The sequence below is a fragment of the Oncorhynchus tshawytscha genome, linkage group LG11 (assembly GCF_018296145.1).
Source record: "Oncorhynchus tshawytscha isolate Ot180627B linkage group LG11, Otsh_v2.0, whole genome shotgun sequence".
Classification (NCBI taxonomy): domain Eukaryota; kingdom Metazoa; phylum Chordata; class Actinopteri; order Salmoniformes; family Salmonidae; genus Oncorhynchus; species Oncorhynchus tshawytscha.
In genome coordinates this window covers 5,383,273-5,411,246 of record NC_056439.1, presented here as the reverse complement: position 1 = coordinate 5,411,246, position 27,974 = coordinate 5,383,273, and the positions used below count along the sequence as shown (strand labels likewise).

At 41.9% G+C, this 27,974-nt stretch overlaps 3 protein-coding genes across 7 annotated transcripts in view; all 3 read left to right on the top strand.

Moving 5' to 3' along the window:
- Positions 1 to 1,290: 1,290 nt before the first annotated feature.
- LOC121847790 (zinc finger and SCAN domain-containing protein 12-like) lies at positions 1,291 to 17,097 on the top strand. Of its 4 annotated transcripts, XM_042330544.1 has the most exons (7): positions 1,292 to 2,187; positions 2,399 to 2,529; positions 2,680 to 2,853; positions 6,507 to 6,659; positions 7,325 to 7,421; positions 7,663 to 7,790; positions 17,047 to 17,097. In XM_042330544.1, exons 1-7 carry the CDS (start codon positions 1,929 to 1,931, stop codon positions 17,083 to 17,085), a joined length of 981 nt encoding a protein of 326 aa, XP_042186478.1. In that variant the 5' UTR covers positions 1,292 to 1,928; the 3' UTR covers positions 17,086 to 17,097. The 4 variants fall into 4 exon arrangements, with proteins under 4 accessions (XP_042186477.1, XP_042186476.1, XP_042186478.1 ...); XM_042330543.1 differs by lacking the exon at positions 17,047 to 17,097 and having other exon boundaries at positions 1,291 to 2,187; positions 7,663 to 8,894; XM_042330542.1 differs by lacking the exons at positions 7,325 to 7,421; positions 7,663 to 7,790; positions 17,047 to 17,097 and having other exon boundaries at positions 1,291 to 2,187; positions 2,680 to 3,824; positions 6,507 to 6,642.
- A 26-nt stretch (positions 17,098 to 17,123) lies between these two features.
- On the top strand, positions 17,124 to 18,892 carry LOC112232450 (Krueppel-like factor 9). The gene is made up of 2 exons (XM_024399459.2): positions 17,124 to 17,177; positions 17,385 to 18,892. The coding sequence occupies exons 1-2, from the start codon at positions 17,169 to 17,171 to the stop codon at positions 18,588 to 18,590; spliced, it is 1,215 nt and encodes a 404-aa protein (XP_024255227.2). The 5' UTR covers positions 17,124 to 17,168; the 3' UTR covers positions 18,591 to 18,892.
- Positions 17,417 to 27,974, top strand: part of LOC112232360 (zinc finger and SCAN domain-containing protein 4-like) — a 27,969-nt gene continuing 17,411 nt past the window's right edge. The window contains exons 1-3 of one of the 2 annotated variants that reach the window (XM_042330474.1): positions 17,417 to 17,552; positions 27,308 to 27,420; positions 27,825 to 27,921. The gene's annotated coding sequence lies outside the window, so the exon portion shown is untranslated. Of the gene's footprint in view, positions 17,553 to 27,307; positions 27,922 to 27,974 lie in introns of both variants that reach the window. The other variant, XM_042330473.1, reaches the window with a different exon arrangement.

The window sequence follows — 27,974 nt, the reverse complement described above, 5'->3', positions numbered from 1 at the left end:
CATAATTTGTGGCCAGCTGTTTCAGAGGTTCAGTCTCTCCCTCCACCAACTCCTGAGGTGCGTTCAGTTCGCTTGAACATTTCCTACGTTGCAGAACGGTTTGTACTGAACAACACGGTTCCTCAAAACATTCTTGTAAGTTCTTGAATAGACTTTGAGGTACGTTTGCTCCCATTTGGTGGGTGTGGCTTGAAACAATAAGTGACATACTGCCATGCTGACAGCGTTCCCCAACCAACAAGCCCTCCCCGTTTTGTAACTGGTTGAGTACAGCACCATCTGTTCAATTGAACATTCCAGAACGTTCAAATGTGCTGAACGCAGCCCTGATATTACCAGGTCCTCAGACTGCAGACTGTAAAGGGCAATTCCACAGTAACATAATAACGCTGAGACTCAGACTTTTCACTTTAGAATGTATGCCAAGTAAAAAAAGAAATTAAAAAAAGATAACTCTATGCACAAGGACTACGTTTAACAATTGACACAGACAATTTGACCAAAAACACATTTACTTGATGAACATTGTTGGTTATTACTGCATTGTCGGAACTAGAAGCACAAGCATTTCACTACACTCGCATTAACATCTGCTAACCATGTGTATGTGACAAATAAAATTTGATTTGATTTGATTTCCTGCAGGCTCATCCTGACATGACCCTCCTGCATGACAAAGCCACCAGCCATACTGCTTGTTCTGTGCGTGATTTCCTGCAAGACAGGAATGTCAGTGTTCTGCCATGGCCAGCGGAGAGCCCTTGATCTCAATCCCATTGAGCACGTCTGGGACCTCTTTGATCTGAGCGTGAGGGCTAGGGCCATTCCCCCAAGAAATGTCAGGGAACTTGCAGGTGCCTTGGTGGAAGAGTGGGGTAACATCTCACAGCAAGAACTGGCAAATCTGGTACAGTCCATGAGGAGGAGATGCACTGCAATACTTAATGCAGCTGGTGGCCACACCAGATACTGACTGTTACTTTTAACCCCCCTTTGTTCAGGGACACATTATTCAATTTCTGTTCGTCACATGTCTGTGGAACTTGTTCAGTTTATGTCTCAGTTCTTGAATCTTATGTTCATGTTTGTTTATGTTTGCTGAAAATAAACATAGTTGACAGTTTTTTTCTTTCTAAGTTTAGTACCGGTCAAAAGTTTGGACACACCTACTCATTCAAGGGGTTTTCTTAAATTTTTGTAATTTTCTACCATTGTAGAATAATAGTGAACAAAGCTGTCATCAAGGCAAAGCGTGGCAACTTTGAATAATCTCAAATGTAAAATATATTTTGATTTGTAAAACACTTCTTTGGTTACTAAATGATTCCATATGTGTTATTTCATAGTTTTGACGTGTTCACTATTCTACAATGTAGAACTAGTCAAAATAAAGAACCTGGAATGACTACGTGTGAACCTATGGGCACAAACCCACATTTGACTGGTACTATATATATATATATATATATATTATAGCTAACACACTGTTCTTTCTAAACAAGTCTGTTCTGAGTGTAACGGATACTGATCATGAAACCTCGTGATTTGTGTTTAATTTGTATTTATGTATATTTCAGTGGGGAATACAATATGGCTGTGATTTTTTTTAATTCATGTGTAACGTAGCTAGCAATAGCATATTTCAAAGCGTGCAGCTCAGAGCACTCCTTTTTTTTCATTTAATCACGCCCCATGACGCCAACCAATGAAATCCTTTCTCTTCACTGTAAAAGGGAAGTAAACAGTGACCGAGAACAACTTTCACGTTAGTGTTTTTATTTAGACATTTATTAATATAATGGAACTACAGATATGACTAATTGAACTCCTAAGCATCAGATACGTTCCCCCAAGTAGTCTTTAGTTCGCGTTGGAGACAGGACTTGGTTGATAGACGTTACCCAGCTGACGCTAGCAAGCTGCTAACAATGGCTAACTGTATGGTTTTTCACACTCAAATAGCCTCCATCATGGAGGTGCTAGCGAATGCAGCCGTGTCAGAGATCTGTAAACTCGTAGACGACGACTATGCAGTGTTTCGTTTGGAAATTTCTCAAAGCCAGAAAGAAAACAGGACATTGCGGAGGAAACTACAGCTACTGGAACTGAAGGTGGCACGGGAGCGCACCCTCCCCAGTCGTCCCAGTAGTGTAAAGGTCCTCGACCGATACAGAGAAATGGCAAGAGGTACATTTTGCCACGTTTCCTTCCCACATGTGTTTGGATAGTATGCAATAATTCCAATAAATTGCTTAGTTATCTTGCAAGAAGTTATGAGAAGTGTTGCTTACATCCTTGCCAATTCTAGACTGTGTCAAAACTGTCAATAGTGTACAATAGTCAATATAGCGTTGAGCACCCAAGCTAACCACCTCTTTATACCCAATCACTCTCTCAGGTGAAGGACATCTCACTGGAGGTCACAGGAACGTTGTGAAGCCAGTGGGCCACAATACATGGAGAAATGACCAACCCGTAGCTGTAGATGAAGGGAGTGGAACATCAACCCAGCACGTTATCGTAATAGAGGTATGTGTAATTAAAATGACCGTACATCAAATGTGACCAGTTTCAGAAAGGCTCCCCTTCGCTATTCCCTTGCTTACATGTACATCCTAATTTATCTGCCATAGGGGAGACTTCCCCTTAACATTGTTATCAAATTCCTTCTTGTGTCAGTCTGGAGATGCAGAGGCTGCAGGTTCTGAGGCCGAGCAGGAGACATCTGAAGGAGAGGAGAACCCACGGCACAGCAGAGACATCCAGACTGGAGCAGCTGGAGTGCCCTATGAAGCCACAGAGGACCCCGCTGCCGCTGCTCACGAGCCAAGGAACCGGTGCAGCATCACGGAGGTCAGTGGAAGGCCGGACACCGTACTCAAGTCAGAGACAGACACTAAGAACGTAATTGTAACACAAAGGCTCTTACACACAGGATCTGACCAATTATCAGATCCAGAGAGACTGGGGCCACTGAACTGTCCTCCTGCTCCCAGCTCAGAGTATTTACCGGTATTTAACCAGAGCCAGAGGCCTGTTCATTCCCGTGGGGATGGTGAAACATTAGACACTGGTGGTGATGATCCGTCTTGTTCTTACACTACAGAGATGGACCCTGGCAACATATCCTTGGGTTTAGAGACACAGACTGATCTGTCTAGAGGGGACTGGAACCGGTATAGTAGTAGTGTATACTCTGAAGGGTGCCTAGATAAGAAAGGGGAGGTTATAGTCGTAGATGAAGTGACTGTGAAAGTGGAGGGCGACACATCTCTGACATGGAATGCAGACGAGACTCGCTTTTTTGAAGGACACTCACAGGGCAACACCAATGATTTCTTAGACTACAGGGAAAGCTTAGAGACAAATCTAAATGTTGCAACCCACTCCCCTTTACACGCATTCAGGGTTCGCAACTCAGTGTCTACGTCAATGGCACCTCCCGATTCAGACGGCCGCATAATTTTCGATCAGGTATTGAACTCAAATGACAGGGCTAGAGCCCAGGCCCAGGGAAGGGGGGCAATATCAGGCGGTAGTAAAGAAAAACGGTTCCTCTGCATGTTCTGTAACAAAGGTTTCAGCTGCTCCCAGAAGGTTGAGATCCACCAGAGGGTCCACACAGGGGAGAAACCCTACAGCTGTACCCAGTGTCACATGCGCTTCACCCAGGCTGGTGACCTGAAGAGGCATCAGAGGGTCCACACAGGGGAGAAACCTTACAGCTGCCCCCAGTGTGAGAAGAGGTTCTCTCGCCACCACCATTTGAAGATGCACTTGAAGGTCCACACGGGAGAGAGGCCGTTCGCCTGAACGCACTGCAGGTAGAGGTTCTCAGAAAGGAGCTACCTCAGGACACACCAGCAGAAAAACCATTCCACTCTATAACATAGCTTATGACGTTTAGATCAAACGCTGTATTTAAAGGAAAATAAAATTTTCTTTGCATCTGTGGGTCTTTTCTGCAGAAAACAAAGAGAATTCAATTTTCCTTTAAATACAGCGTTTGATCTAAAAGTCATAAGCGATCAAGTGGAATGTTTACTTCCTATGTTATAGAGTGGAATGGTTTTCCTGCTGATGCACTATTCTACCAAGGAATATTAAACACTGAAATCTGTTACTCTCTTAATTTCGAATGCATCTGTAGGTCTTTTCTGCAGAAAACATTTGTAATAATGAGAGGAATAGATTTCAGTGTTAAATATTCCTTGGTAGAATATTACATCAGCAGGAAAACCATTTCACTCTATAATTTAGGAAGTAAACATTCCACTTGATCGCTTCTGGCATTTTGACAAACCCTGCATTATAGACAAAGATTAATTTTAATTGTTGTCAGTAGAAAATATCCACAGATGAATTTGGAATAATGAGAGTAACAGATTTCAGTGTTGAATATTCCTGGGTAGAATTGTCATCCAGACAATGTAATTTTTAGGCATATATAAGCCTAACAAGTCTGTTACTTATTGTGTTTGTACTGTGTAGGCTATATGTTGTTCACAAATGCCTATTTCATTACTTCCAACTACTTAATTCTTTCCCAAAGACTTTTTTTAAAGAGAAAATGTATGCAGTTTATCAAGTAGTTGAGACATTGTATGTGTGGTTTTCATATGGTGTATTTAAAACTTGTTTGTTTAATAAACACAAAATGGGACTTTTCATTCTTAGACTTTCATTGAAATTCCCTTTAATATACAGTGCATTTGGAAAGTATTCAGACCACTTGACTTTTTCACATTGTTACTTTACAGTCTTATTCTAAAATGTTTTAAATATTTTTTACCCCATAAGGACAAAGTGGAAACAGGTTTTTAGAAAAAATAAAAATACCTCATTTACATAAGTATTCAGAACCTTTGCTATGAGACTCGAAATTGAGCTCAGGTGCATCCTGTTTCCATCGATCATCCTTGAGAGGTTTCAACATCTTGATTGGAGTCCACCTGTAGTAAATTCAATTGATTGGACATGATTTGGAAATGCACACACCTTTCTATATAAGGTCTCACAGTTGACAGTGCATGTCAGAGCAAAAACCACGCCATGAGGTAGAAGGAATTGACCGTAAAGCTCAGAGACAGGATTGTGTCGAGGCACAGATCTGGGGAAGGGTACCAAAAAATGTCTTCAGGATTGAAGGTCCCCAAGAACACAGTGGCCTTCATTCTTCTTAAATGGAATACGTTTGGAACCACCAAGACTCTTCCTAGAGCTGGCCGCCTGGCCAAGCTGAGCAATCGGGGGAAGGTCCTTGGTCAGGGAGGTGACCAAGAACCTGATGGTCACTCTGACGGAGCTCTAGAGTTCATCTGTGGAGATGGGAGAACCTTCCAGAAGGACATGCATCTCTGCAGCACTCCACCAATCAAGCCTTTATGGTAAAGTGGCCAGGCGGAAGCCACTCCTCAGTAAAATGTACATGACATCCTGCTTGTAGTTTGCCAAAATGCACCTAAAGGACTCTCAGACCATGAGAAACAAGATTCTTTGGTCTGTTGAAACCAAGATGGAACTCTTTGGCCTGAATGCCAAGCATCAAGGATTGAGAGGAAAAATGAACGGAGCAAAGTAGAGACCCTTGATGAAAACCTGCTCCAGACCGCTCAGGACCTCAGACTGGGGGCGAAGGTTCACCTTCCAACAGGACAACGACCCTAAGCACACAGCCAAGACAATGCAGGAGTGGCTTCGGGACAAGTCTCTGAATGTCCTTGAGTGGCCCAGCTAGAGCCCGGACTTGAACCCGATCGAACATCTCTGGAAAGACCTGAAAATAGCTTTTCAGCGACGCTCCCCATCCAACCTGACCGAGCTTGAGAGGATCTACAGAGAAGAATGGGTGAAAATCCCCAAATACAGGTGTGCCAAGCTTGTAGTGTTATACCCAAGAAGACTCGAGGCTGGCAAAGTTGCTTCAACAAAGTATTGAGGAAAGGGTCTGAATACTTATGTAAATGCAATTAAAAAAATAAAAAGTTTAATAAATTTGCAAAAATGTCTAAACATGTTTTTGCTTTATCCTTATGGGCTATTGTGTGTAGATCGAACAGGGGGGGAAATGATTTAAAACATTTTAGAATAAATCTAATGTAACAAAATGTGGAAAAAGTCAGGCGGTCTGAATACTTTCTGAATTAACTGTACATTAGATCTGAGCTCACCCTGTACTGCATACACACGACAGAGCTTTATAACAAATATACACTAAATATACCTACACATACCCACACACTAACAATACACATACTGTACACGTCAAAATAGTTTAGTCAGGTTTGTGTGATGATGACTTGACTTATCATAGCTGACTTATTTACCCACAACAACCTATTTATTTCTACCATGATGGGTTTAACAACAATTAAGTCATTCTGTAACTACAGTATAGGACTCAAACGTAGTTGGAATGTGTAAACACTCCATGTTGAAGGTGTGTTTATCTGTGTATGTATGTACCTGAGTGTATGTCTGTAATCTGTATCACCTGTCTCTTCCAGGAGGAGGAGGGTCCAGAGGTGCTGCTGGTGTGTGAGGAGGGTCTGGGGAACCCTGAGGGGAACATGGTCATGAAGGACAACCAGACTACACCACCTCCTGAACCCACAGAGGAACCAGCTGAGCAGCACAGGAACACACACAGTCTCACTGAGGTGAGCCCACTGTGAACTACTGTCTGAATGGTATTAGGTCAGGGCCCATATCCACAAAGCCTCTTACATTAGGTGTGCTGATCTAGGATCAGTTTTGCCTTTTTAGACTGTAATGAATAAGACCTGATCCTCAATCAGCACTTCTACTCAGGGTATCTATCCTGAGAATTATGTAAGAGTAGGAGTAGGAGTGCTGATCTTAGTTCAAAATAAGATTTGTATGGACAGATCCTATATCAGCACTCCTACTCCAAGACACTTTGTAGATATGGGCCCGGGTCTTGATTAAGCTTGTCTTAAGTCTGGGACCATGCCTTTGAATTATCAAACCATTAAAGGGATAAGTCAGATGAACTTGTGGATACCATTTTTTTCTCTGCGTCCAGTATACAGGAAGTTAGAGGTAATTTTACACACCATTGCTAACTCTCTTAGCACAAAAACTGGATTAGGTGTAACCGCAGACTTCCATTCTTTGCGCTAAGCTAGTTAGCAAAGCTAGTTGCCAAAATCCCGAACTAAAGAGTGTCAAGTTATCAAATCAACGACAATGTTTGCATCGTACTCATGGCAATCCCTCATTGCCCGATCAAAAGATGCTCCAAGGCAGGGTGCTCAAATCATATTTATTGATCCAACATCCTCTCACTCTGTATCTCTTACAGTCAGTAGACATGGAGGATGGGAAGCCTGATCTGCAGCTGTTCAAAGTGGAGACAATAGAGGACAGACCAGAGAGTGGACTAAAGATGTGGGATCAAGGTAAGGGAGAAATACATATAGAGAACATATCTGTGTGTCTCTTCAGGATTATACAATGTGTATATATGCATCAATAGGAAGATATTCACCTGCATACAATGAAATAAATACAACTTATTTGTATTTATATATTCCCATATACTAAAACAAACATAATGTTTGAACTTGACCGGGTAATGGACTCCATATGTAGAGTTCTCTGCCATGTTTGTAAAGTTTATTTTGTAACCTCTTCCTACAGGTGGTTGGCTGAAGGCTAACAGAGGAGACTGGGCGAACGTCTTGGATTCCCAGACCCAGGCTGTTAGAGCCAAGGTCCCTGGGGACGGAATCACCGAGCAGGCCAGGACCAGAGGCGACATATCGGAGGTCAGTGGAAGGGAAATTGTCCTCAACTCTGGGCTGGGGAACAACACTGTTAACCACAACCAGAAGCAGACAGTCAAACACAAAAGAACATCTCCATGACAACAGACTGGCTGAGACCAGGGCGAGGTGTAGATTTGGTCACCAGGGACGGGGAGTTGTCTATATGCGGTTGGAAAGAACAGACACAGACTCGGCTAGTGATGCTCCTATAGTTGTGATTCGCAGAGACTGATGGCGCATCAGGTTAACCCCCTAACAGGTGCTGCCTTTAGCCTGCCTTCTATTAGCCTGATGACTCCCACCAAATGATTTTGCTTATTTGTCATTCACTACATACTTTAGTCTGAGACTCCCATCATTGAAGTCGCTTGTGGTGACGAGAGGCGTTGTACAACACAAAGTCATCAGCGATTGTGTCGTCTCTAACCAATCAAAGTATTTTGTATTTGTATTTATGAAGGAAATCGTTGTGGAAATCTGTTGCCACTCAAGTCTGCTACACAATGCAATGCTTTTTCTATTGGCTGGCTGGCTAGCTAGCAAGCTAGCAAACATAGCTAGAAAACAGGAATAACAAATATAATATCAGCATGTAACGTAGCTAGTTAGCTGTAAAATCGCCTCACTCCGTTAAATTACACATTTCTCGAGGTAGGAATATCGCAAAAATATGTTCAATGGCTCATTCGAGAGAAGACATCCTCCCGAGTTATGACATCGGCCAGAATTTAAATCTGACATGTATGATAGACGTTTTCGCGATCTTAAAGTCGTATTCCTATTAACTTCCAGTGTAGTGAGAGAGACTTCATCACAGCTCTACGTCATACCGGACAGATTTCTGCCTGCTTGAATGCCAATAACTCAGATGCATATGAAAACATGACATGGCCCAGGGAATTGCGAGAACATTACTCAGAGATGCACAAAAACAGTATAACATTCAAAATGGGTGAACCTTTCATTTAAGGAAGCTACTGTATATACAAATAAAAATATTAATGACATTACATTTCATAGCACTTTTCAAAACACATGAATTATGTGCCCTCAGGCCACTACTCCACTACCACATATCTACAACACAAAATCCATATATATATATATATGTGTGTAGAGTGTGTCTTTTAGCATGTGTATGCTTGTGTTTGTGCCTGTGTCTCTCTTCACAGTCCTCACTGTTCCAGAAGGTGTATTTATCTGTTTTTTAAATCTGATTCTACTGCTTGCATCCGTTACCTGATGTGGAATAGAGTTCCATGCAGCCATGGCTCTATGTAGTACTGTGCGCCTCCCATATTCTGTTCTGGACTTTGGAACTGTGAAGAGGTTTCTGGTGGCATGTCTTGTGTGGTATGCATGGTTGTCCGGGCTGTTTGCTAGTAGTTTAACCAGACAGCTCAGTGCATTCAACATTTCAACACTTCTTACAAAACAAGTAGTGATGAAGTGATTAAGGACACTGTGTTAACAACCCTCCAGGCAAGCTTCAATGCCATACAACTCTCCTTCTGTGGCCTCCAATTGCTCTTAAATACAAGTAAAACTAAATGCATGCTCTTCAACTGATCGCTGCCTGCACCTGCCCGCCTGTCCAACATCACTACTCTGGAGGGCTCTGACTTAGAATACGTGGACAACTACAAATACCCAGGAGTCTGGTTAGACTGTAAACTCTCCTTCCAGACCCACATCAAACATCTCCAATCCAAAGTTAAATCTAGAATTGGCTTCCTATTTCGCAAACAAATCATCCTTCACTCATGCTGCCAAACATACCCTTGTAAAACTGACCATCCTATCAACCCTCGACTTTGGCGATGTCATTTACAAAATAGCCTCCAATACCCTACTCAACAAATTGGATGCAGTCTATCACAGTGCCATCCGTTTTGTCACCAAAGCCCCATATACTACACACCATTGCGACCTGTACTCTCTCGTTGGCTGGCCCTCGCTTCATACTCGTCGCCAAACCCACTGGCTCCAGGTCATCTACAAGACCCTGCTAGGTAAAGTCCCCCCTTATCTCAGCTCGCTGGTCACCATAGCATCACCCACCTGTAGCACGCGCTCCAGCAGGTATCTCTCTAGTCACCCCAAAACCAATTCTTTCTTTGGCCGCCTCTCCTTCCAGTTCTCTGCTGCCAATGACTGGAACGAACTACAAAAATCTCTGAAACTGGAAACACTTATCTCCCTCACTAGCTTTAAGCACCAGCTGTCAGAGCAGCTCACAGATTACTGCACCTGTACATAGCCCATCTATAATTTAGCCCAAACAACTACCTCTTTCCCTACTGTACTTATTTTATTTATTTATTTATTTATTTAGCTCCTTTGCACCCCATTATTTTTATTTCTACTTTGCACATTCTTCCACTGCAAATCTACCATTCCAGTGTTTTACTTGCTGTATTGTATTTACTTTGCCACCATGGCCTTTTTTTTGCCTTTACCTCCCTTATCTCACCTCATTTGCTCACATCGTAAATAGACTTGTTTCTACTGTATTATTGACTGTATGTTTGTTTTACTCCATGTCTAACTCTGTGTTGTTGTATGTGTCGAACTGCTTTGCTTTATCTTGGCTAGGTCGCAATTGTAAATGAGAACTTGTTTTCAACTTGCCTACCTGGTTAAATAAAGGTGAAATAAAAATAAATAAAATAAAGTCAATCTCTCCTCTAATTTGAGCCATGAGAGATTGACATGCATATTATTAATGTTAGCTCTCCGTGTACATTTAAGGGCCAGCTGTGCTGCCCTGTTCTGAGCCAATTGTAATTTTCCTATTTGTGGCACCTGGAAAGTAGTCCAGGTGTGACAAAACTATGGCTTGTAGGACCTGCCTTGTTGATAGTGTTGTTAAGAAGGCAGAGCAGCGTTTTATTATGGACAGACTTCTCCCCATCTTAGCTACTGCTGCATCAACATGTTTTGACCATGACAGTATACAATCCAGGGTTACTCCAAGCAGTTTATTCACCTCAACTTTCCACAAGATTTATTACAATATTTAGTTGAAGTTTAGGGTTTAGAGTATCAAAGCCATTGAAGAATTTTCAAACCTCCGCTTTACCCACGTGTGTTCTGGCTCTGGCCCAACCCATCGGTTTCTGGACCAATCAGACGGCCCTGAATGTGTTAGCATTCGGCGAAGGGTCGGGGAGGTACTCATTGCTGAGAAGAAAATTGTGTCCGTGGGTTTGGCATAGTGTTTGGCCGGAGCAAGGATCTATCAACTGGAACATGAACCCTGCGACAAGACAGACATTAATGTTAAACAAGACCTCACACAATGCCAGTGCCTCAACATTAAATGGCTACAAATGACAGTAGTTGTAACGCTATCAGTAGATACGGTGGGAATAAGAATGGTGGCAGTGTTTGTTTTGTGGGAAAGTCTTAAGTTTCCCTTAACAGGTGGAGATCCACCAGAGGATGCACATGGGGAAGAAACCATTCGGCTGCCCCCTGTGCTGGGCCCGTTATACCTCTCGTCCAGCCTGAAGAGGCACCAGAGGGTCCACACGGGAGAAACCCTACAGCTTTCCCCTCACCAGCACCATCTGAAGATGCACCTGAAGGTGCACACGGAATAATGCCTGTCTGCTTGTACTCACTGCTGGAAGAGTTTCTCATAAAGGATCAAACTCAGGATACTCCAACAGACAGTGTACACAGCCTTTGTATAGTGACATGTAATGTAGTACTAGTTAGTTTGTTTATAGTTTATTCTGTTGGTTTTGGATGTAGGAGGGAACTGGATGAGGTGAACTGAGGGAAGAATGAGTATGATGAGGCAGAGGAGATGCTATGATGGTGTTTGGAACAATGCTTCACTGATGAAAATTGACAACTACAACAAAACATTATGAACACCTGCTCTTTCCATGACAGACTGACTAGGTGAATCCAGGTGAAATCTATGATTCCTTATTGATGTCACTTGTTAAATCCACTTCAATCAGTATAGTTGAAGGGAATGAGACAGGTTAAATAAGGATTTTTAAGCCTTGAGACAATTGAGACATGGATTGTGTATGTGCGCCATTCAGAGGTTGAATGGGCAAGACAAAAGATTTAAGTGACTTTAAATTGGGTATAGTAGTAGGTGCCAGTTAAACCGGTTTGTGTCAAGAATGCTGCAAAGTTTTTCACGCTCAACAGTTTCCCGTGCGTTTCAAGAATGGTCCACCACCCAAAGGACATCCAGCCAACTTGACACAACTGTGGGAAGCATTGGAGTCAACATGGGCCAGCATCCCTGTGAAACGCTTTCAACACCTTCTGGAGTCCATGCCCCAACAAATTAAGGCTGTGCTGTGGGCGGGGGGCATAGCAGCGAGGGTAGCAGATTTACCGAAAATGGAAAGCGTTAACATAGTGAGCAAAGTTGTTATCGTTTTGTGAAATAAAAGTACTGTACTTCATTTTGTAGTCCCTCACGGAATGACATTTCACAGTGTCCATGCCCCACCCCTCAGGGATGGGCGTACAAATCGCTCAAAATCTGCCATTGGGGCCCATACAAATTAGAACCAAGGTTGCCTTGTTAAATCTTGTTCATTCTCTTACTTTAAATACTTTGACTGTTTTCTCATTAGCTGGGAATTTTTATTTGAAATGTCCCATACTTTGTTGATATCATTATCAACCTACTGCATACCCCTAATAATATACATTTCAGGGTGCAGGGTGTGCTATTAGCATGTTAACACTAATTTAAACAGACTGGTAGGATAGTTAGCATAGTTAGCCATCGCTAGCATTCACTGTTTGAAGTTACTTGAGTGTAGTGGAGTTGACTAATGACTATGACATGAATATATATAATATATATACAGTGGGGCAAAAAGGTATTTAGTCAGCCACCAATTGTGTAAGTTCTCCCACTTAAAAAGATGAGAGAGGCCTGTAATATTCATTATAGGTACACTTCAACTATGACAGACAAAATGAGAAAAAAAATCCAGAAAATCACATTGTAGGATTTTTAATGAATTTATTTGCAAATTATGGTGGGAAATAAGTATTTGGTCAATAACAAAAGTTTATCTCAATACTTTGTTATATACCCTTTGTTGGCAATGACAGAGGTCAAATGTTTTCTTTAAGTCTTCACAAGGTTTTCACACACTGTTGCTGCTATTTTGGCCCATTCCTCCATGCAGATCTCCTCTAGAGCAGTGATGTTTTGGGGCTGTTGCTTGGCAACATGGACTTTCAACTCCCTCCAAAGATTTTCTATGGGGTTGAGATCTGGAGACTGGCTAGGCCACTCCAGGACCTTGAAATGCTTCTGACGAAGCCACTCCTTCGTTGCCCGGTCAGTGTGTTTGGGATCATTGTCATGCTGAAAGACCCAGCCACGTTTCATCTTCAATGCCCTTGCTGATGGAAGGAGGTTTTTACTCAAAATCTCACGATACATGGCCCCATTCATTCTTTCCTTTACACGGATCAGTCGTCCTGGTCCCTTTGCAGAAAAACAGCCCCAAAGCATGATGTTTCCACCCCCATGCTTCACAGTAGGTATGGTGTTCTTTGGATGCAACTTAAGCATTCGTTGTCCTCCAAACACGATGAGTTGAGTTTTTACAAAAAAGTTATATTTTTGTTTCATCTGACCATATGACATTCTCCCAATCTTCTTCTGGATCATCCAAATGCTCTCTAGCAAACTTCAGACAGGCCTGGACATGTACTGGCTTAAGCAGGGGGGCACGTCTGGCACTGCAGGATTTGAGTCTCTGGCGGCGTAGTGTGTTACTGATGGTAGGCTTTGTTACTTTGGTCCCTACAGGTCATTCACTAGGTCCTAGCGTGTGGTTCTGGGATTTTTGCTCACTGTTCTTGTGATCATTTTGACCCCACGGGGTGAGATCTTGCGTGGAGCCCCAGATCAAGGGAGATTATCAGTGGTCTTGTATGTCTTCCATTTCCTAATAATTGCTCCCACAGTTGATTTCTTCAAACCAAGCTGCTTACCTATTGCAGATTCAGTCTTCCCAGCCCGGTGCAGGTCTACAATTTTGTTTCTGGTGTCCTTTGACAGCTCTTTGGTCTTGGCCATAGTGGAGTTTGGAGTGTGACTGTTTGAGGTTGTGGACAGGTGTCTTTTATACTGATAACAAGTTCAAACAGGTGCCATTAATACAGGTAACGAGTGGAGGACAGAGGAGCCTCTTAAAGAAGAAGTTACACGTCTGTGAGAGCCAGATATCTTGCTTGTTTGTAGGTGACCAAATACTTATTTTCCACCATAATTTGCAAATAAATTCATAAAAAAAATCATACAATGTGATTTTCTGGATTTTCTTTCTCATTTTGTCTGTCATAGTTGAAGTGTACCTATGATGGAAATTACAGGCCTCTCTCATCTTTTTTAAGTGGGAGAACTTGCACAATTGGTGGCTGACTAAATACTTTTTTGCCCCACTGTACATGTTGCGTTTATATTTTTGTTCAGTATATTTACCCTCTGAATTGTCCCTCTCTTTTTTTATAACACCTTTATGACAAGCCAGGTCTGCTGAGATTATGTAAACCTGAGGTCATGCTTTCATTGGGGATCAAGTCCAAAAACATCCCTTACTGTGACCTTTCCCCTATAGCCCTCCCATGGCACTAGGTAGTAGGTAAGAGTTGCCGCTAAATATATATATTTTTCCTCCCCTGTATCAACTTTAATCTCCCATATCGGTTATTATCTGTATTATTGTTATGAATCTCCCATGGCTGTAGCAAACGTCACCGCTCAATAGTTGACTTACTCAGCCACACAAGTCACACACTCAAAGTTGGCTTTATTTATACTGATGTACGTCACTGTGTTCCTCAATGCAACAACGACCAAAACATCCTCAAGCCAAGTCCCTCTTAACTGTTTATTTTATGAAAAACCCCAGAACTCACAAGTTTATCGATCTATCATCTGTGCTATGGGATCTTTACAAACAGTCCTTGACCTCAAGCTGTTTGCAGTAAATGGCCTGAAGGCTTCAGGTCTTGTGATGACTGAGGTGAAATATTAAATGAATGTGCACCTTTACTTGACATTCCAGACTGACTGGTCTCCTCAAACTGGTGTACATCCTTTTAACTCCTGTTCAGGAGGGTAATTAACCACATACCCCTCATTAACTTGTCATTTGAAACAGGCATGTTTAAGTACCGGTTTTTAGAGAGACAGTAAACCTGGGCTAGAACAAGGACAGTTGAATATTTACCTTATGTGATGTATCTGGAATAAAGTAATTATATTATTTTCTGCTCTATTCTTGCTAAACAAGTCTAGTCTGAGCTTGAAATATAGTGATCATGAATAGGAGATTTGATTTGTAATGTACTTCGAAGAACCGTGGGCATACCTTTTTCATTCAACCACACCCTTTGAGCTATGATGTGAACCAATAAGATCCTATTGTAAACAGTGGCAAGAACATTTTATTTATTTTACTAGGCAAGTCAGTTAAGAACAAATTCTTATTTTCAATGACGGTCTAGGAACAGTGGGTTAACTGCCTGTTCAAGGGCAGAATGACAGCTCGGGGATTTGAACTTGCAACCTTTTGGTTACTAGTCCAATGCTCTAACCACTAGGCTACCCTGCCACCCACATTGGCTCAAGTGTGAGTAGTAGGCCTAGGCCAATACATAGTGATACAAATTTGTGCTTTGGTAAGGTTGGCTTCTTAGCATTCATTGTCATGGTTATCAACTGTACCACAGTAATGGCATGTAAATCACAGAAAATAGCTGTTGTGGTGGCAGCTGCAGAGAAGTACTTGGATGTACAAGGTTTTACAGTAAAAGAGACTAGGTGTGTTAAATTAAAGAGTCATGTCCTCCCCAGGCCATCAGCCTGTTGTAGGATCAGTTGGGGTCAAAGTAGTGAAATTGGGTGATGTTAATTACATTTTTTATTAAATAGTGGTGTATATAGGTGTAGGGTTAATTGGTGGTGCATTTTTTTTTAAGTCCCACTTTTTATTTTTGTGTCATGATCGACCACACACTCCTGTACAGTAGGTGGCGGCATGCACAAACAAATATGGAACGCCATGATAACAAAGAAGACCAAGAACCATTTCCACGTCAGCTTTTTTATTGTTATTTAGACGTTCATTAATATCCTGGAACTCATACTTAAACCATGTAGTCTTTCATTCACGTTTGATACAAGACTTGGTTTATAGATGTTATCGAGGTAAAGATAGCTAGCTGCTAACAATGGCTAACTGTGTGGGTTTTCACACTCAAATAGCCTCCATCATGGAAGTACTAGCGAATGCTGCCGTGGCAGAGATCTGTAAACTCGTAGACGACGACTATGCAGTGTTTCGTTTGGAAGTAACTCAAAGCCAAAAAGAAAACAGGGGATTGCGGAGGAAACTACAGCAACTGGAATTGAAGGTGTCACGGGAGCGCGCAGAGAGGACAATGCGAGAGCGCGTCCTCGCCAGTCGTCCCAGTAGTGTCAAGATCCTCGACCGATACAGAGGAATGGCAAGAGGTACACTTTGCAGGCCTAGGCGGCCTTCCCCTCTGCATATATGTTTAGATGTATTACCCAGATTTGGGTCAGTTTTTGTATAGTATGCAATAATTCCCCTGATTTACTTGGGCATCTTATGAAAAGAAGAGCCAATATCATAGTGTAGCTATTGTACAGTCATTGCACCTCAAACCACAGGGATTCTATTTTGCTCACCATGTGTTAGCACGTCACCTGTAATCCTATTGGCTACTGTTCATGGGAATTTCATATATAGTGGGCATGCGTCTGGTGATTGTCTTCTTTTGCTTGATGGTTTAACGAAACTTAGAACACTGCTCATCGTGTGCCAAAGCTAAGCATCCCAACACATACTAACGAACCGATATAGCTAGTTGCTACTAAACTCCCACAGCACAGTGTGAATATCTTACTTGTGGAAGGTAATAAACAGCATCAACAAGAGTACTCCTTGTTGTGGCATCATTGTAACCCACGCACCATACAAAAGATGACCCACAACAGAATTCTTACCAGATTCTTGATTTACTGCATTTCCTATAATTTACTAAAATAAAAACAATGTGATGCATGGATCATAAGACATCAATCAATAAATAGTATATCAAGAAGTTATGAGAAGTGTTACCTTACATCCTTGTCAATTCTAGACAGTGTCTATAGTGTACAATATACCGTTGCATTGACCGTAGCTAACCTAACCACCTCTTTCACCCCCAATCACTCTCTCAGGTGAAGGACATCTCACTGGAGGCCACAGGAGCTTTGTGAAGCCAGCGGGACACAATACATGGAGAGATGACCAACCAATCAATGTTGATGAGGGGAGTGGAACCTCAACCCAGAACATTATCATGATAGAGGTTAGTGTAATAGTGTTATGTAAAACATTTCAGTTACTTTGTAAATCAAATGTGGACGGTTTATTTCAAAGGCTCCCCTCAGCTATTCACTTGCTTACATTTACATCCTAATTTATTTGCCAAAGGAGAGCTTGTGAGACTTCCCTTTGACATTGTTTTCCAATTGAACCAATGTACTGATAGTAATGTCCTCTCTTCTTGTGTCAGCCTGCAGATGCAGAGGCTGCAGATCCTGGGGTCAAGCAGGAGAGGTCTGAAGGAGAGGAGGACCCACGGCACAGCAGAGACAACCCAACTGGTGCGGCAGGTGATCCCCCTGTAGCCACAGAGGACACCGCCCCAGCGCTGCTCAGGTCCCAACGCAGCATTACGGAGGTCAGTGGAATGCCGAACACCATCCTCAAGTCAGAGACCGACACAGAGACTTTAACTGTAACACACAGGCTCTTACACACAGAATCTGACCACAGATCAGACCCAGAGAGACAGGGCCTGGGGAGACTGGGCTGTCCTCCTGCCCCTGGCTCGGAGTATTTACCGGTATTTCATCAGAGCCACAGGATGGTTCATACCCGTGGGGATGGCTATGGTGATGAGTTAAACATTGGTGGTGATGATCCCTCTTGTTCTTATGCTACAGAGATGGACCCTGGCAACATGCCCTTGGGTTTAGAGATACAGACTGATCTGTCTAGAGGGGACTGGAACCGGTACAGTAGTAGTGTACACTCTGAAGGCTGCCTAGATAAGAAAGAAGAGGTTATAGTCGTAGATGAAGTGACTGTGAAAGTGGAGGGTGACGTTCCTCCCACATGGAATGCAGAAAGTCACCTCGTAGAGGGACACTCACAGGGCAGAGATTTCTTAGATTACAGGGGAAGCTTAGAGACAAATCTAAATATTGCCACCCCCTCCTCTTTACATGCGTTCAGGGATCTAGACCCAGTGTCCGCGTCGATGGGGCCTTCCGATTCACATGGAAGCGTCCGTTTCGATCAGGTATTTAACTCAAACGACAGGGCTAAAGCCCTGGCTCCGGGAGGGGGAGCCACATCAGGCAATGTTAAAGAGAAACGGTTCCTCTGCATGTTCTGTAACAAAGGCTTCAGCTGCCCCCAGAAGGTGGAGATCCACCAGAGGGTCCACACAGGGGTGAAATGCTTCAGTTGTACCCAGTGTCAGATGCGCTTTGTCCAGGCTGGTGACCTGAAGAGGCACCAGAGAGTCCACACAGGGGAGAAACCCTACAGCTGCCCACAGTGTGAGAAGAGGTTCTCCCGCCAGGACCACCTGAAGATGCACATGAAGGTCCACACAGGAGAGAGGCCGTTCGCCTGTACGCACTGCGGGAAGAGGTTCTCAGAAAGGAGATGCCTCAGGATACACCAGCAGAAAAACCATTCCACTCTATAACATAGAAAGGAACCATTCCGCTCGATAGCTTCTCACATTTAGATCAAACCCTGCATTAAAGACAAAGATGAATTTATTGTTGTCAGCAGAATGGATCCACAGATGAATTTGGAATAACGAGGAAAACAGATTTCAGTGTTGTGTATTCCTGGATAGAATATGCATCCAGACATTGTGTGATATACACTACCGCTCAAAAGTTTGGGGTCACTTAGAAATGTCCTTGTTTTTGAAAGAAAAGCAAAACAAATTGTCCATTAAAATAACATCAAATTGAGCAGAAATACAGTGTAGACATTGTTAATGTTGTAAATGACTATTGTACCTGGAAACTGCTGATAAAATAAAAAAAATTGAATATCTACATAGGCATACAAAGGCCCATTATCAGCAACCATCACTCCTGTCATTCTTAGACTACTTGAATATCTGGAGCATCAGCGTTTGTGGTTTCGATTACAGGCTCAAAATGGCCTGAAACAAAGGATTTTATTCTGAAACTCGTCAGTGTATTCTTATGAGAAATGAAGGCTATTCCATGCAAGAAATTGCCAAAAAATACCCACAAAACACCAGTCTCAACGTCAACAGTGAAGAGGTGACTCTGGGAGTTCCTCTGTCCAGTGTCTGTTCTTTTGCCCATCTTAATCTTTTATTTTTATTGGCCTGTCTGAGATATGGCTTTTTCTTTGCAACTCTGCCTAGAAGGCCAGCATCCCGGAGTTGCCTCTTCACTGTTGACGTTGAGACTGGTGTTTTGCAGGTACTATTTAATGAAGCTGCCAGTTGAGGACTTGTGAGGCGTCTCTTTCTCAAGCTAGACACTAATGTACTTGTCCTCTTGCTCAGTTGTGCACAGGGGCCTCCCTCTCTTCTTTCTATTCTGGTTAGAGCCAGTTTGCACTGTTCTGTGAAGGGAGTAGTACACGCCGTTGTACGAGATCTTCGGTTTCTTGGCAATTTCTCACATACAATAGCCTTAATTTCTCAGAACAAGAATAGACCGCCAAGTTTCAGAAGAAACTTTGTTTCTGGCCATTTTGAGCCTGTATATAAAGGCATATATAAGCCTGAAAAGTCTGTTAAATATTGTTTGTACTGTGTAGGATATATGATGTTCACACAATTTCCCAAGACACCTTTTATGAGAAAATGAATGCAGTTTATCAAGTTCATGTTGACTTTTTTTGTTGTTGAGATGTGTATGTGTGGTTTTCATATGGTGTATTTTACTCTTGTTTAATAAACACAAAATGGGACTTTTCATTCTGAAGACTCTATAATAACAAACCTAATGCAATGGTAAATCTTAGCTCTGGCAGTAATGCAATAGGTCCAGGGTTGTGTCTGAAATATGTTTGCTATTTTCACAGCGATAATTGTGGGTGCAGTAGCTAGTGGTGGCGAGCAAGGGCTGGAGTTGATGACCATGAGACATCCCGAAAATCGGTTTTCTCACGAGAACAACTGTAGCGTCCAAACCTTACCATAACCAATCAGTCCAGTACAATAAGGTTGCTTCTCAACCAAATTTGTGGCAACTTTTGTGAAAAAGGTATTGAATTTATCAGTTACCACTTCCTTGTGAAATGTTATTTCCCCAATGACCTCCAGACCAACTATTTTACAATTTGCCTTCTGCCCATCACTGTTTATTGAGTGCCACAACTTCTTAGGATTATTCTTATTTTCATTATTTTTGTTATTTAAATGTTTTGTTGACTTCTTCAATCATCTGACTAGATTTCTTCCTTAGGATTATGTGTCTATTGAGAGGCTCTTCATCTTTGAGACTGTTATATTCTTGAAAAGTTGTGTTCCTTGATTTAATGGCCTCAAGGATTTCCTGATTCATCCAAGGTTCAGTTCTTTGTTTAATTCTTAAGTTTTCCATGGAGCCATAGTATCCACAATGCTTAAGAAACATTTGGTGAAATTAGTTACAACCCGTTTCTTTTTTTGTGTTTTTGTTCAAAAATAATATTTTATTTAAGTGTTTCACAGTTATTATCCATATCTAGGCATTGAAGTTACGGGTCCCAGTTAACTTTGATCAATAAATGCATCTTTTATCATGGTTCAGTGGTCTCACAGTTATTGTGTTGTGAGAGTTTTTTCTTTTCTTTTTTTTTACCTTTCTTGTGCAGTAAATCATAGAATGATCACTAATCCCCAAGGGAATGACACCACTTTTAGAAATCTTAGATTTATCAGACACCAAGATCAAATCTATGAATGTTTGGTTGGGGTTACATACTCTAGTGGGCTCCTTTTTTAATCAGTTGATGCAAATCAAATATCCTGCAAAAATTCCTGAAAGCTTTAAATAACCGTTATATCCAATGTTCCAATATAGACAAGTTTGTTAAGTAGCTTACAGAAACAAAATAACAAAATCTAAGCCCATCTATTGCTAAATATGTTGAACATGTTTGCAGTCTACATTGTTCTAAGTAATGCATGGCTTCAATATGGAAATACAGTGCATTCATACCCAGAATTGTTTCACTTGTCTATTTTCAAAGAAGGAAGCTAAGAACATTAACAGCTTCATAGTTAAGAACACCATAACAATATGTAAGAAAATGAAACGTATTCTACAAGAACCAATATCATTCACATTCCAAGTAAATGTTGCATTTTTTCAACCCTTTCTGAACCTGCAACCAAAAACAAGCTACATATGGGTAGTACCAAAACAAGGGATCTAATGATTCTGTCTCGTTACAGCAAAATCTGCAGAGCTGGGATGGTTGTATCCCCCATATATATACAGTGCCTTGCAAAAGTATTCATCCCCCTTGGCATTTTTCCTCTTTTGTTGCATTACAACCTGTAATTTAAATGGATTTTCATTTGGATTTCATGTAATGGACATACACAAAATATCCCAAATTGGTGAAGTGAAATGATAAAATTTTACTTGTTAAAAAAAGTAAAAAACAGAAAAGGGGTGCGTGCATACTGTATGTATTCACCCCCTTTGCTATGAAGCCTAAATAAGATCTGGTGCAAACAATTACCTTCAGAAGTCACATAATTAGTTAGATTTCACACAGGTGGACTTTATTTAAGTGTCACATGATCTGTCACATGATCTCATATATACACCTGTTCTGAAAGGCCCCAGAGTCTGCAACACCACTAAGCAAGTGGCACCATGAAGACCAAGGAGCTCTCCAAACAGATCAGGGACAGAATTGTGGAGAAGTACAGATCAGGGTTGGGTTATAAAAAAATATCAGAAACTTTGAACATCCCACGGAGCACCATTAAATCCATTATTAAAAAATGGAAAGAATATGGCACCACAACAAACCAGCCAAGAGAGGGCTGCCCACCAAAACTCACAGACCAGGCAGGGAGGGCATTAATCAGAGAGGCAACAAAGAGACCAAAGATAATCCTGAAGGATCTGCAAAGCTCCACAGCGGAAATTGGAGTATCTGTCCATAGGACCACTGCCGTACACTCCACAGAGCTGGGCTTTACGGAAGAGTGGCCAGAAAAAAGCCATTGCTTAAAGAAAAAAATAAGCAAACAAGTTTGGTGTTCGCCAAATGGCATGTGGGAGACTCCCCAAACATATGGAAGAAGGTGCTCTAGTCAGATGACTAAAATTGAGCTTTTATGCCATCAAGGAAAACGCTATGTCTGGCGCAAACCCAACACCTCTCATCACCCCGAGAACACCATCCCCACAGTGAAGCATGGTGGTGGCAGCATCATGCTGTGAGATGTTTTTCATTAGCAGGGACTGGGAAACTGGTCAGAATTTTTAAAATGATGGATGGCGCTAAATACAGAGACATTTTTGAGGGAAACCTGTTTGTCTTCCAGAGATTTGAGACTGGGACGGAGGTTCACCTTCCAGCAGAACAATGACCCTAAGCATACTGCTAAAGCAACACTTGAGTGGTTTAAAGGGTACCACTAGGCCATTCTTGGAATGGCCTAGTCAAAGCCCAGACCTCAAACCAATTGAGAACACCAGCTTGAAGGAGCTGGAGCAGTTTTGCATCTAGGCAACTAAACTAAGATTTGAATCCAGCATCGTTTTGTGTATCAGTTCATAAACCATGTGCCATGAAATCGGTACATCAAAAACAATTTTGTATGGTGCAACCGTACATTTTTTTGGTCCTTAAATGAAACTGGTTTACTTTTTTATTTATCACAATTTTCTTTAGCACGGCCGACAGACCTTCCACTTGCCTCCTCCATTTTTTTTATATATATTTTTTGTTTGAATTTGACCCCTTTTTCTCCCCAATTTCGTGGTATCCAATTGTTTAGTAGCTACTATCTTGTCTCATCGCTACAACTCCCGTACAGGCTCGGGAGAGACCAAGGTTGAAAGTCATGCGTCCTCCGATACACAACCCAACCAAGCCGCACTGCTTCTTAACACAGCACGCATCCAACCCGGAAGCCAGCCGCACCAATGTGTCGGAGGAAACACCTGGCAACCTTGGTTAGCGCGCACTGCGCCCGGCCCACCACAGGAGTCGCTGGTGCGCGATGAGACAAGGATATCCCTACCGGCCAAACCCTCCCTAACCCGGACGACGCTAGGCCAATTGTGCGTAGCCCCACGGACCTCCCGGTCGCGGCCGGTTACAACAGAGCCTGGGTGCGAACCCAGAGTCTCTGGTGGCACATCTGGCGCTGCAGTACAGCGCCCTTAACCACTGCGCCACCCGGGAGGCTTGCCTCCTCCATTTTTGTGGCAATGCTGCAATCAGTTGGTTGTAATTTTGGATAGAGCAGACATTTCCATATTTTTGTTAACCGCATGTGCGAAAACTCCACCAGTCCTATTTATATAAGTTACAAAGATTACACCATTTTTATTTTAAGCGATTAGTATATTTGAATTTAACCATAATAAACGATATAGACAAACGTACACTACCGTTCAAAAGTTTGGGGTCACTTAGAAATTTCCTTGTTTTTGAAAGAAAAGCAAAAAAAATTGTCTATTAAAATAACATCATATTGATCAGAAATACAGTGTAGACATTGTTAATGTTGTAAATGACAATTGTAGCTGGAACTGGCAGATTTATAGTGGAATATCTACATAGGCCAATTATGAGCAACCATCACTCCTTTGTTCTAATGGCATGTTGTGTTAGGTAATCCAAGTTTATAATTTTAAAAGGCTAATTGATCATTAGAAACCCCTTATGTAATTATGTTAGCACATCTGAAAACTGTTGTGCTGGTTAGAGAAGCAATAAAACGGGACTTCTTTAGACTAGTTGAGTATCTGGAGCATCAGCATTTGTGTGTTCGATTACAGGCTCAAAATGTCCAGAAACAAAGAACTTTCTTCTGAAACTCGTCAGTCTATTCTTGTTCTGAGAAATGAAGGCTATTCCATGCGATAAATTGCCAAGAAACTGAAGATCTTGTACAACGCTGTGTACTACTCCCTTCGCAAACTGGCTTTAACTAGAATAGAAAGAGTGGGAGGCCCCGGTGCACAACTGAGAAAGAGGACAAGTACATTCGTTTCTAGTTTGAGAAAACAGACGCCTCACAAGTCCTCAACTGGCAGCTTTATTAAATAGTACCCGCAAAACACCAGTCTCAACGTCAACAGTGAAGAGGCAACTCCGGGATGCTGGCCTTCTAGGCAGAGTTGCAAAGAAAAAGCCATATCTCAGACTAATAAAAGATTAAGATGGGCAAAAGAACACAGACACTGGACAGAGGAAGATTGGAAAAAAGTGTTATGGACAGACATCTAAGGTGTTCAGATCACAAAGAAGAACATTCGTGAGACGCAGAAAAAATGTAAAGATGCTGCAGGAGTGCTTGACGCCATCTGTCAAGCATGGTGGAGACAATATGATGGTCTGGGGGTGCTTTGTTGGTGGTGAAGTGAGAGATTTGTACAAGGTAAAAGGGATCTTGAAGAAGGAAGGCTATCACTCCATTTTGCAACGCCATGCCATACCCTGTGGACAGCGCTTAATTGGAGCCAATTTCCTCCTACAACAGGACAATGACCCACAGCACAGCTCCACACTATGCAATAACTATTTATGGAAGAAGCAGTCAGCTGGTGTTCTGTATATAATGGAGTGGCCAGCACAGTCCCCGGATCTCAACCCTATTGAGCTGTTGTGGGAGCAGTTTGACCGTAAGAAGTGCCCATCAAGCCAATCCAACTTGTGGGAGGTGCTTCAGGAAGCATGGGGTGAAATCTCTTCAGATTACCTCAACAAATTGACAACTAGAATGCAAAAAGTCTGCAAGGCTGTAATTGCTGCAAATGGAGGATTCTTTGATGAAAGCAAAGTTTGAAGGACACAATTATTATTTCAATTAAAAATCATTATTTATAACCTTGTCAACGTCTTGACTATATTACATTGGCAGTAGAATGGCCTTACTGAAGAGCTCAGTGTCTTTTAACGTGGCACCGACACAGGATGTCACCTTTCCAACAAGTCAGTTAGTCAAAATTCTGCCCTGCAAGAGCTACTCCGGTCAAATGTAAGTGCTGTTATTGTGAAGTGGAAACGTCTAGGAGCAACAATGGCTCAGCCACAAAGTGGTAGGCCACACAAGCCTTTGGGATGAATTGGAACGCCGACTGCGAGCCAGGCCTAATCGCCCAACATCAGTGCCCGACCTCACTAATGCTCTTGTGGCTGAATGTGAGCAAGTCCCCGCAGCAATGTTTCAACATCTAGTGGAAAGCCTTCCCAGAAGAGTGGAGGCTGTTATAGCAGCAAAGGGGGGACCAACTCCATATTAATGCCCATGATTTTGGAATGAGATGTTCGACAAGCAGGTGTCCACATACTTTTGGTCATTTATTTGTTCTAATATTTGTTCTGTCTTTTCGGGTGGATTAAATAGAAATTGCAACCAGCTTTCTATTGCTTGTTTTAAAAATAGCAATATTATGGAGATCATTTCATTTTAAAATAACTGAAAGTGAGAGGTTGTAATCTGAATGGATTTTTCTAATCTGCTGGAGAACCAGTTAGGATTTAAGTATAGTTTTTGTATGACTGAAGCCTGTAGTGAGAGGTCCTATGCTTTCATATTTAATCATTTCTGCCCTCCAAATTCATATTCATTATAGAAATAGGCCCATTTTAATTTTGCCTGGCTTGCCGTTCCAAATAAAGTGGAACATAAATAAATGGGTAAACTGGGATATGACTAAAGAATTAATCAGGCTGATTTTTCCACAAATAGACAGGTGTTGTCCTTTCCATGGTAGCAAAATCTTAGCTACTCTGGCTAACTTTCTATTAAAATGTTATGTAGTGAGAATGTATTTATTTCGCGAAATGAGCATATGCTAAAAACACGAGCCTATGCTTAAAACTTATGCTTAAAGTACTTTGCTTCCTCCTTCAAACTGTTAGTTGTTGAAAAATTTCTATGTTGAAGATAAAACAAATATTTGGTGCATTTTTCCCATATTCCATCCAGTTCGCTTTATTTTTATAATATATTACCACTTAATCTTTCTTGAATAAGTTCCTCCACCCGGCATAGCCAGAAGAGGACTGGCCACCCTTCATAGCATGGTTCCTCTCTAGGTTTCTTCCTAGGTTCTGGCCTTTCTAGGGAGTTTTTCCTAGCCACTGTGCTTCTACGCCTGCATTGCTTGCTGTTTGTGGTTTTAGGCTGGGTTTCTGTACAGCACTTTGTGACATCAGCTGATGTAAGAAGGGCTTTATAAATACATTTGATTGATTTGATTGACATTTAAATGTGTCCCATACAATAAGGGGATCTGCTGTACCTAGTCATTCTGTCTTGGTTAAAAACTATTTGTCATCCAGTAGGCTTAGTGTAGTGCTAGAGCAAAAACCAAAACGTGCACTCTTTGCTGTCCCGAGGACCAAGGTTGGGAAACATTGGATTAGACTAAGATCAACATACTGTATATTCTTGTATAAAACCACAGTGGCACATTTCCTATTGCCACAGATGGCCCAATAACAAGGTCCCTGAGTCCATATTCATCAACCCTTTTCACGATCTCTGGGCCAAAAGATTGCCTATCTGCCCCCCATTCATGCTCAACTATTGTCCTCATAAGATTGTATAATTTCTTACATTTAGTCTCAATACATGTAATATGACGCCTCCATGTAAGCTTTTTATCAAACCACAGCCCCAAATACTTCAATTCTGGTACCCTTTCCAATCATTGTCCATATAATCGAACACTGACATCTTCCTTTATCTTTTTGTTTCGCGAACATGGTTTAGATACAGATAACTTGAAACCCCATGCTAAGGATCATTCCTCTGCTGCTAAAACAGCTCCTTGCCTTTTATCTATTACAATGGCACCATCATCTGCATATAAGGCCGCTCCATACCCTGTCCGATATTCCCTAAGATATCATCAACGTGAATAAGGTGGGACTAATGGTGCTACCCTGTGGAGTTCCATTTTCCACCTCATATTCTCTTGATAACTCCAATTCCAACCTGACCTGGAAGGTTCGATCAAGCAAATCCATAATCCAGTTGTACATTCTCCCACCTATACACATGCCATTCAATGTAATCAGTAGTTTACAAATAACAAAGTAATTATATAACTACAGTATAGGACTCAAGCGTAGTGGGGATGGGTAAACACTCCATGTTGAAAGTGTGTTTATTATCATTGTGTGCGCGTGTACATACCTGAGGCAGTGTGTCTAATCTGTATCACCTCTCTTTTCCAGGAAGAGGAGGGTCCAGAGGTGCTGCTGGTGAAAGAGGAGGGGTGTGTGGAGGGTCTGGGAAAGCCTCAGGAGAACATGGTCATGGAGGACAACTTCTGGCTGAATGGTATTCTGTAAGGGCCTGTTTTCAAAAAGCCTCTCTGAGTAAGATTGCCTTTTAGATTATAATGAATAAGACTATATAGACAGGTAGGGAACTGATCATCGATTATCACTTCTACTCTGAGACTTTTTGTGGATATGGGCCCAGATCTTGATACATTCTATCCTAAGTGTGGGACCATGCCTTTCAATTATCACACCATTAAAGAGTGTCAAGTAATCAAATCAACTAACATGTTTGCATAGTACTCATAGCAATCCTTTATTGCCCAATCAGAAGATGCTCCATAGCAGGGTGCTCATATCATATTTCTTGATCAAACATCCTCTCACTCTGTATCTGCATTTTGCTACACTCGCATTAACATCTGCTAACCATGTGTATGTGACCAATAAAATGTGAATTGACATGTAGGATAGGAAGCCTGAACTGCTGCTAATCAAATAAGAGACCATACAAGATGGATCAGAGAGCATTGATCTGCTGAGTGGACTAAAGATGGGGGCGCAAGGTAAGGGAGAAATACATATAGCCTACAGACAGTAATAGATCTTCAATGGGAAT